Source organism: Beta vulgaris, chromosome 4, assembly GCF_026745355.1.
Source record: "Beta vulgaris subsp. vulgaris cultivar EL10 chromosome 4, EL10.2, whole genome shotgun sequence".
Lineage (NCBI taxonomy): Eukaryota > Viridiplantae > Streptophyta > Magnoliopsida > Caryophyllales > Amaranthaceae > Beta > Beta vulgaris.
The window spans coordinates 62628816-62639055 of record NC_079205.1 but is presented as its reverse complement, the minus strand read 5'-3'; the positions used below and the strand labels follow the sequence as shown (position 1 = coordinate 62639055).

At 33.8% G+C, this 10240-nt stretch overlaps 1 protein-coding gene across 3 annotated transcripts; it reads left to right on the top strand.

Moving 5' to 3' along the window:
- The first annotated feature begins 2971 nt into the window (after positions 1-2971).
- Positions 2972-8876, top strand: LOC125491542 (uncharacterized). Of its 3 annotated transcripts, none has more exons than XM_048643730.2 (7): positions 2972-3285; positions 5423-5509; positions 6051-6165; positions 7434-7535; positions 7614-7666; positions 8108-8151; positions 8380-8876. In XM_048643730.2, exons 2-7 carry the CDS (start codon positions 5423-5425, stop codon positions 8417-8419), a joined length of 441 nt encoding a protein of 146 aa, XP_048499687.2. In that variant the 5' UTR covers positions 2972-3285; the 3' UTR covers positions 8420-8876. The 3 variants fall into 3 exon arrangements, with proteins under 3 accessions (XP_048499687.2, XP_048499685.2, XP_048499686.2); XM_048643728.2 differs by having other exon boundaries at positions 2973-3285; positions 7431-7535; XM_048643729.2 differs by lacking the exon at positions 2972-3285 and adding an exon at positions 4638-4825 and having other exon boundaries at positions 7431-7535.
- The last annotated feature ends 1364 nt before the right edge of the window (positions 8877-10240 follow it).

Sequence of the window (10240 nt, the reverse complement as noted above, 5' to 3'; positions counted from 1 at the left end):
AAATAAAAATCTAGAAAATAAGAAGAAGAATCAAAATGAGAAAAAGAAGAAAAACTATCACTCTAAGAATTTTGATCATTAGAATGCATGACATCACAACTAGGAGAAGAGGGAGGAGGTATACCAAAATCAGATTAAACTTGGCTATAATGTGAACCCATGTCCCACTCATATGTGTCTTGGGCTACCCAGTTCTAGTAATCCAAAGCTTCATTCATAGAATTAGCCCCAAACTCACCATTGTACATACCCTCAGCCATATATCTCTTGTAATACCTCCAAAATTACTCATTCTCAAATTGAGGTATTGAAAAACTAGCCATTTTTAAAATGAACCTCTTTTATACAAAACTAAAGCTAAGCAAAATGTTAGTAATGACAATATAAAATCAAAACAAATAAAGAAAAATGAAAACAATAACTCAATGAAATTAAAGTATACAAGTTTGGGAGATAATTGTGTTAACCTGATGTAGGTTAAAATGGTATTTTTTTTTCCCGAAAATCTCTGGCTCTGATACCATGTACAAGTGTGGAAAATAATTGTGTTAACCTGATGTAGGTTAACCCTGACATTCAATATATATAGTGTTTACAGTACATACCTATGACTTAGTAAAATACCATTCTACCCATTCTACCATAATTTACATATAATATTATCCAATAAAAAGATTCAAGCTAATCAAGTGTTGCTCCCCGGCAACAACGCCAATTTGATGAAGGAGTTTTGAGGCTCCTCAACCATATAAAACCCCGGTTGTAGCGTGGTAGGGGGTTATCGAACATGGGAACAAGGTTGGCCAATATTTGAGCTATTTAATTAATTAAGGGTGTATTTTTTTGGGTTTTGGAAAATGATTCAAATTGACTACATTACAATCCAATTAAAAGCTAACAATTGAAAAACTAAAAGATCGAAAATCAATAAACTAAAATCTAGGTATGCGGTTTCAGATTCACTTGATTCCGAGAGAATTAAATCAACTAATCTACGGTCAAACTAAATGATGGGTTTTAAAATATATATATCGCAAGTGCACGGTGTCTGTTTAGCATAAACTGGCAAATACGGATCAATCCACATGGAGAGGAGTTCTACAGGCCCGGTCCGAACACTATAGAGGCCCTGTGTCGACGTTAAAAAACGAATCTCTATATCTTAGTTTTGCTATATATTTTGGGTACAATTGTTAGGGCCCCGTTTCTCAAGTAAAATACCTAACGAATTTAAAAGAATAAGATTATTTAAAACGGGTCAGTTCCACTATTAATATTGTAACAACTAACAACAATCGAATGACTTTTAAAAAAAGGAGATAACCGGCTATCCTAAAACACATGATCAATGCTAAAATGTTAAAGCAATATTTAAATCTCTATTATATAAGGGAAGGGGGAGAGGAAGATGGTGTCCTCATTTGGAAGTATTAAATTACCCTTAATGAACTAATGGAATGAAAAAATTACAAAAAAATAATAATTTAAGAATCATTTCTCATTTAATTTGGACTTGCCATTCAAAACAAGTTAAAAATGGTAATGTCAAATATTTTAATCAGAAAATTATATGGACAAAATATCTTCACCTTCTTTTTATAAGAGAATATGGTATACATGACGTCCACCTGAAAAGTTTGAAACACTCACTACCTTTAGATACTCTTTAATTCAGTCATAAAAAATAAATATTAAAAATTACTCACAACCTTTATTAGTTTTTTATATTGGCAAATTAGTATATCTAAATTCATCGAACTACTAATTTTTGACGTTTTAAGTGTAATCATAGTTATAGTACGAATAGAGTATATTATAATTTTACCAAATGCATCCCTTTAAAGTGATCACTTTGTTAATTGCAGCCCTTTTATTTCAATATCTTCAATTGCAACCTCAAATAAAACAAACACTTTTAAGTTGCAGCACAAAAGTCAGAAAAATAAGTTGGATTTAGGCTGCAATTTAGAAGTATTTGGTTTATTTGAGGCTGTAATTTGAAGAGATTGCAATCAAAGGGATGCAATTAACAAATTGGTCACTTTAAAGAGTCGCATTTGGCAAAAAAACTATAATAAAATAACAAGTTTTGAAATCAACGCATGCATCGCATATAAGACTAGTATCATCAATTAGAGCCTGGAAGGACACATGCAAGAGTAGTGGTCTTGCAAAATGCGAATCGCAATTTGTTGTCTTCTTTTAGCAATTAGAGCCTGGAAGAATATAGATAACTAGTTATTAGGCCCAGGCTATGCCCCGAGTAAGAAAAAATTTCATTTATTAATATAATACTTTATGATAATAACACTAAATACAACTTAGTCTAGTAGTTAAGACTTTAGTATATGTACTTGAGGTTTTGGAATCAAACCCTATACTAAGCAATTTCAAAACTTTTTTCTGCTGAACTTAACTTACTTTTTTGTTGAACTTAACTTATTTTTTCAGAACTTATTTTTACTGAATTTATTTTTGTTGATGCTTAGAGTAGATTTTTTGCGAAACTTAATATTTTCGCTCAAATTTTATTTTAATAAGAACATAAACCTTAGGGTCTCTCTCCCCCAACTTATTTTCAGTTTAGTTTAGTTTAGTCCAGTTCAGTTGCAATCAATTTAGTTCAGTTCAATTCAGTTAAGCTCCAATTATCACTTCTGTAAGTTACAATTTAATTCATTTCAGTTCAATTCAATTCAATTCAATTCAATTGCAATTAGGGTATGTTCTCTTCGGCATAAAACAGCTGAATTGAACTGAACTGAACTGAAGTGAATGGTGATATGTGAGAGTAAAAGTATTGTCAACAGTTGAGCTCAACCGAACCGAACTGAACTAAACTGAATTGAACTGAACTGAATTGAAAATAAACTGGGGAGAACAAGTCCTTAGTCTGATTCGTTCAATTCAGTTCAGTTATAATCAGTTCAGTTTAGTTGTTTTATGTCGAAGAGATTGATTGCCACTTTACGAGCGAAAAAGTCCTTGAAGGACTGATTCAGCTCACTTATCTCCCTACCCAACAACAATTAGCTGATGTTTTTCCAAAATACTTCCTTCTCCACAGTTCACTATGCTTCTTCACAAGTTGGGAAATTGTAAATATTAGATTGCCACATCAGCATATAGTTAGTTAGAGGTTGTTATGATGCTTAACAACCTATTGTATAAATAAACCCTCTCTCTCTTTCCTTGTAATAATTCATTCAATTCCTAAAACCTTTCTCTCTCTAGATTCTCTTTCTCTGACGCAGCAGTGAAATTCAGCTTCACAACATAACAGAGGTATAATTGATAGATTAGTTGATTTATGAGATCGTATTAACTTTTGTTTTGATTACTCGAACTACTTGTTTGTGATTTACCGCAATTAATTTAGGTTTATGAACGACGCTTTATTATTATTTGATTAAATTTCCTCGATTGTCAAAAGTTGACGAAAATTTTCTAAGTTGAGGTCTAGTTTTTATATGATTGTCACAAATTTCATGTCAGCATTGTTTTCAATTTGAGTAAGTTCAAATTTGAGTAGCATGATCATTCGTTTTGCTTGTCAATGTGATCTGAATGCTAGTGATCATCAATTAAAGGAGTTATATAATGAAGAGAAGTTCTGCAATTTTGGTGCAGAAATTTTCATTTTCGCTGCTTGTCAATGTGATCTTGAATGCTAGTTTTGCTTTCATATCAGCAATTTACGTTCCAGTTCAGTGCTTATTGAAGGATAAGTGTGTTTATTGTCTATAATCAATTCGGAAGCTCGAATTGAACAAAATTAGTTACAGTTGTGCTTTATAATAGTTAGAACTTTGATTCTGAACTATCATATGCGAAAACGAATTTTCATTGCTAGTCGTATGTGAGGACAAAGTTATTTTACGCAAAGTATTAGTTTGATAGGATCCGAACTTTTAATTCGTAATATGCATCCTCCCTTTCCTGGCTCAAACGTACTCACTTACTGTTGTGGCTGGAAATCAGGGATGAATGACCTGTCATCTTAGTTGATTATAAACTATTATAGCCCCTATCAAATTTTTTACCAATTTGTGTTTATGGACTATGAATAGAGTGAAAAGGGAGAAAAAGGATTGTTTACGATATAGTTTGTTGATTTTTATCAAGGCTCGATTAATTCGTATGCTTTCGTTATGCGTATTTGTGTTTTGTGAACGAAAATCTTTGTGATGCTATGTGATGAGAAAACAAGAGAGTGATAATTTTAATTTGAAAATCATGATGCCTAATGCATTCCTAACTTGTGAAAATATGATTGGAAGTAATTTTCCTATAATGTGGATTGTACTTTAAATTGATTTTGTTGGCTTAAAGTATTTTGAATTATATTAGATATTGTCAGTAGGATCTCATAAGTGTTACATCCATGTAATGTTTGTGGTGCTAGCTTATGAGGAAATGAGAAGTAATGGTTTTGGTTTGAATATCATGACATCTAATGCAATTCTGTTTCTTGATCAACGATATCTAACCTATTCAGAATTGATGGTGGCGGTTATCATTTTATCAGAAATTCATTTTTGTGTTCCATTGGTCGATGATCATTAAGTTTTTACACTTTTAAAGCCTCTACTTCATGAACAGTGTTTTCCAAGTTTTTATTTTCTTGTACAGTAAATGAGTAACGGCCTTTGGTTTACGCTTCTTCCCCTCTTTCCTCCTCACTAGTGGTCACCACTCAATTTTGTGCCCTTTTACGTCTACAGAAATTGTTCATTCTACAGACACTCAAACTATATTTTCTCTCTTTATCCACCATTAGAAGCTCAGGTTCTTGAAAGCATGGAGGCCTGAATGTTAGTTGCTGGTGTGAATTTGCCAACATTTGGTTTTGAATTTTTTGCTTGTATAATTATCTATTGTTTTTCACTTGTTCTAATCGCTATAGGAACCCAATTAATCTGCTTCATGAATTGTTTGCTGTTTTTTTTTATTATTCAAATTGACTAGCGGTTTATGAATTCGTTTCTGAAACGAAGGACTCAAATTAGGATTTTTATTCATCTGTGCCTTTTCAATTCTTCGCTTCTATAGTTTAGAGCCCAAATTCTCTGCTTCATGAATTGTTATTATTAGAAGTGTTTGATTTTTGCTTTTTGATTTTTTTTGCTTGTAGTTGTATTATAGTGGCCTGTTTTTCCAATCTCACAGCTTTAATGCGGCCATCAAAATGGTTTATATGATTTCTTGACATAGTATAAGTGTATAACCCCCTCCCCCTTATTGCAATTTGCAACTTTTCTCTCGTTCTCAATTTTTCTCTGATTCTAGTGTGTATTTTATCGATCTGTTTAGCCTTTTTGCTTCCATTTTGCTATCTCGTTAATTAATTGGTTTCATCTCTTTGTAGAGATTGTATTTATTTTTAAAAAACCTAATAGTTCCCGGCTTTTTTCTTTGATAGATGGCATTTAGAGGTCGAGGTCGTGGAAGAGGTTTCGGTGGAAGTGACTACAAGTTTGCAAAGCAAGAGCCTTTCGTACTTTATCCTGTGAGTCAATTGACCTGATTTATTATCTTTCTGTCTCTTTTGACACAACAGAATCTTGATTTTCATGGATATCACTTCTGCCGGGTGCTTTCTTTGCAGAAAGGCAGAATCTTTTTCTTTAAAAATTTAATCACTTAAGCCCGCTGTAACCTTCTTGAAACTGCCCTCTCTTTGTGTAATTAGTAATGTGAATTTGCTCGACAGAAATGGCTCACATAAGATTTTAACTCGTGTGCGTATAGTCATATAGCTTTAAATGGTTGAAAGAACTTGCTGGTTTTGGTTAAGCTCATTATGCGCGTGACTACATTCTACGTACCCCTAAGTTTTCTGTACGTGTGTGTTGGGAGGGGGGTGCTGCCGAGAGAAGCATTTTTTTTGTGCTAGTCAGTTGTTTGACTTATTACCTGTGTTGATATCTTTTTCTCTATCCCCTTGTTTCTAACATTAATATGTTCTGTTAGAATGTTTGATATCTCTCAACATATATTACTCACCGGAGCCTTTTGATAGATGATGTGCTTGGTCTTTTGGGTTACAGGATATTGAGCTACCTGATAGAAACAACGTTCCTGAAGAGAAGGAATTAGCAGTACATAATCATAGGTTGCGGAATTTATCGCACTCACCCTACAACCTTGGAGAAACAGCCTCAGGTAGTAATTAGTTTGCTGCATTTTTTTTCTTTGGTGCTTGTGTTTCTAATTTTAAAGTGTACAACTTCAATGAGATCGAAGCGTCTGAGAGTATGTATCTGCACATTTTGACTTGAGTACTATAACCTGAAAACATATATAAGACCACAAAACACTATGATGGGGATTTAGATAATTTCACTTCTGCTGTTAACAGGCATAATTCCTATCCTCCCTCTTTGCTCTCTTTTCATTTGTGTATTATGTCTCTTGAGAGCTATTGGGGTTTAGGTAGATAAAAAGTTAAAATCATTGACTGAAACTTTGTATCTTTTACTCCTTTCATTCCAAAAGATGGTCACAATTTCAAATATCACTTAATATGATAGTGCTTCTTGTCATATACATGATAAGACATCAGTGTTAAATACAAGAATTTTAGAGAACATTGTTTTCCCCCTTTATAGTCCATATACACTTTGAAGAATCCATGATGATTGCTAAAATGGACTAGTTTTGGTCTGTTCAGTCATCTAGTGCAGATATATTAAGAGTGATTATAATTGATGGAAGTATTAATGGTGTTCAATTTATTTTACATTAGGACACCTTCTAGGCTTCAGCGTCATCTTTAAGGAGTTTTTAAGCTTGTTTGTACATATGAATGATGTAAATGAATTCAGATAATTAATTCCAACTTAGCTTGTTGCTATAATTGAACGAGTAAATTGTTAGCTTTGGATGAGTGGATTAATCCAAGAATTTTAGGAAGTCCCGCCTTGTTTGACCATGTTTGTGTTGCTGTGTCTTTCAAGGCCAAGTTGTAGATAAGTTTACCTGGTTTTCTGTGTTTGTATACTTCCTTTTGTCGTCCAATGTCGTGATAGTTGGTAGTCATTACTCATTCATGCACACAATCAGTTGTTGAAGCTTCAGTGTCATCAAAATTAACCCTCAATAATCCTTAATCTAAGCAGTAGTATTTAATCTCTTCCATCTATCAGGACTTCCATTCGAACAATATATCATTAATCCTTGCTATTCTACAGTGCAGTACATGGTTGATCCTCATGTGATGTAAACATTGTGATCACTTTTGAGGCAACTAGTTAGTCGGGTTTCAATGTGAGGCTTTTTCATTTGGTTAATGATTTTAGATGAGAAAACCTTTCATCTTTTGAAATAAAAGGGATCACAATTACAAAAGCTTGATTTAAATTTGATTGTGCATTTATGCCTATTTGTTGGATGAAGAATCGTAATTACTTTGTGGGTTGTCATCTCAGAAGAAGATACGGTGGATATTGAGAGGTACTCTGATAAGGCCAAGGCTAAACTTACTGACTATATAAAACTTGAACATGGCTATTTTCCTGAAGAACTTCTTGAAGGTTAGTGAACACCTTTTGTTGAAAAGGAAAATAACTTAGTTTATTACTCTCAAGGTTGGTTGACAAGTTACTTTACAGGCACAAGCCGCACAACATGCAGGAGAAGAAAGTGCAATGGAATCCAGAAAGAGGTACTTTATTCTCTTTCACTATCACCAAGGATGTTTTAAAAGGTGCTAACCTCCTGGTTTTGCAATATGCCACTATGGAAAGGGTCTTGTGCTGTTCGTTTCTCAATAGTTGGGGCCTCTTCGATACTTTGTTTCACATTTTTATCTGCTGCGTTAAGAGACTTAAGACTGTTAATCGGTTGATCTCCTCCCTCTTCTGAACAAGACGGATGAAAAATTCAAGATGGAGGTACAGGGGGTAACATGTATTGCGTGTTGCCAAGGTGTAGCTGTTGCTTACTTGCATCAGCCCATGCCTAGCCGTATCCACTGCACGAATTATTTGGTCGTCATTTGCTAAGGCGTATTGTTCCAGCTGATATAGACCTGTGTGGGTTTCCAGTTATCAGTCCCATTTTATCAGATCTATATATGTTGGTAATTGTGATTTTTCTGTGGCAGACCTTGAAAAGCTGGATTTCCTGGAGGATCTGGAGAAGCTTCAAGTAAGTTTCTAAAGACTGTTACTTTGTCTATATCATCCTTTGGAAAAGCTGCAGACAGCTCAGAAAAATCAATTTTGTTCTGCTTATAGTTTATAGGTATTCTTAGTTTAAGATATCTGAGCTTTAGAAGTTCAAAAGTCAAGTGCGCACTGATAATTTACTGCTGTTAAATCCCCTTCTTGTGTTGTACTAATTGATAAGTACATCTTGATTCTTTCAAATGCGTAGAGTAATGAAGACAAAAAGGCAAGAAAGAGAAAGAAGGTGAAGATGACGAACAAGAAGATGAGGATGTAGAGGAGGAAGATGAACAGATTGCTCAGGAGAAAAAGGAGAAGAAGCTGAGGCGACTGGCCAAGGAGAAGCTGAGGAAGAAAGGATACATTAAAATGCTCAATCGAGAAGCTGGAGCGAATGGGGACGCTGTGTATGCCACATCAGACGAGGCTGAAGATTCTTCGTCCGTTAGTTCGGGCTGAGGATTCCATTTCATTATCATCACTGTGTGTCCTATTTCAGTCTTACTTGAATAATGATCTATAAGGTAACATGAAAAAGGAAGGTAACACAAGTTGTAGACCTTATATCACTTTCAGAATTCTAGATAGTAGAAGTAAACGTTGTTACTGTTGTAGTTGCTGTTACTATTTTGAGCTGTATAAACGCAACAAAACTTTCTTCATAACTGATAAAAACACAGAAGTAAAAGTTGTTACTGTTGTAGATGGATTTGTAGTTCCACCAGCAGTTGTTCAGGAAAGTCAGAGGTAGCCCCTCTCTAGTGGAGGTCTACCTGTTGCCTGTTGGTCTCTTTGAATTGAATTCTTCGTTGGCAGTCTTCCCCTCCTTACAACTTTGGGTTCTGGTTCATTATCATCACTGTGTAGTGTGTGTCCATAGGTTCTCGAAATTTTTCATAGCCAATTGGTGTATCGTATGTGCCTGGTAAGAAACCAAGATTCAATAAATGGCATCCAAGAATGGTTTGGATGTTATGAATGTGTTCTTGTTAATTTAGGATAGATGCACCATAGATTGGACTAACTAAAAGACATAAAATAAATGGCATACAAGAATTATAATCAATTTTCATTTTTTAGGATGTCTGACATATGCCTTTATTTCCTGCATACAAGAATTAAAAATTACGATCAAGAGCCTATATTATTATTATTATATAATATGATCTCGAGAATTTGACAACCTCTTTACCTCCTCGATCTCCAGTTTTCAACATGTTATATATATGTTACTGATCTTATAGCAATGCAGGAAATTTTCAATAACTCATCACACTCTCTAGTTCTCACGTCTGTTATAAAAAAGTGTATAAAAAGTAATACATTAAGCACAATTATCATTTCTGTAATTTGGAAAGCAATTAGCAAAGGTAACAAGTTTAAAGTAAGCAAGTGTCACTACTTTAAACTGTCCTCCAAACTTGGTATTAGAGGCCTTTGTTAGTCTTGTGATAAAAATAGAGAAGGGAAACTTAATGAAGAAAACATACCACTTAAATCTACCAATTGCGAGTGCATTTTCTGTTAGGATGAGAATATGTCAGATTCTGTGATAATTCACTGCAACATAGGTAAAAGAAGGAAAATTACAGTTGTTCATCATCTATATTTTGATTCAGCCTATATGCCAGAAGGGGGGATCACATAGCTAATCATTACTGATGGAAAGCACAAAAGAACCATAAGCTTACTCTGTAGTAGAATTTCGTATACGTAGGTGGTGGTGGTAGAATTACTATTTATGCTTTTCTTATTTTTCATTTCTGTGATTCCCTCAAATTTTCAATGATTTTTGCAAAGTATATAACAATAAAATTGTGATAAATTGGTGGTTGAAATTAATAAAATTCAATGAATAATATGATTATAAGAAAAATGGGTAAATTTGCATGAATGAAGTAACGCTGTTTTTTTTGAGGGGTGCATGAATGAAGTAAATTTTATGGAGGTTTAAAGATGAATTATAGGTGGGATGTTAGGTGAGATCATAAGCAACTACATTAAATGTTTGAAATTATTTTCAAGAATTTCTTTGATTATGAATTTTGTAACCAAAGCATTTATTACAA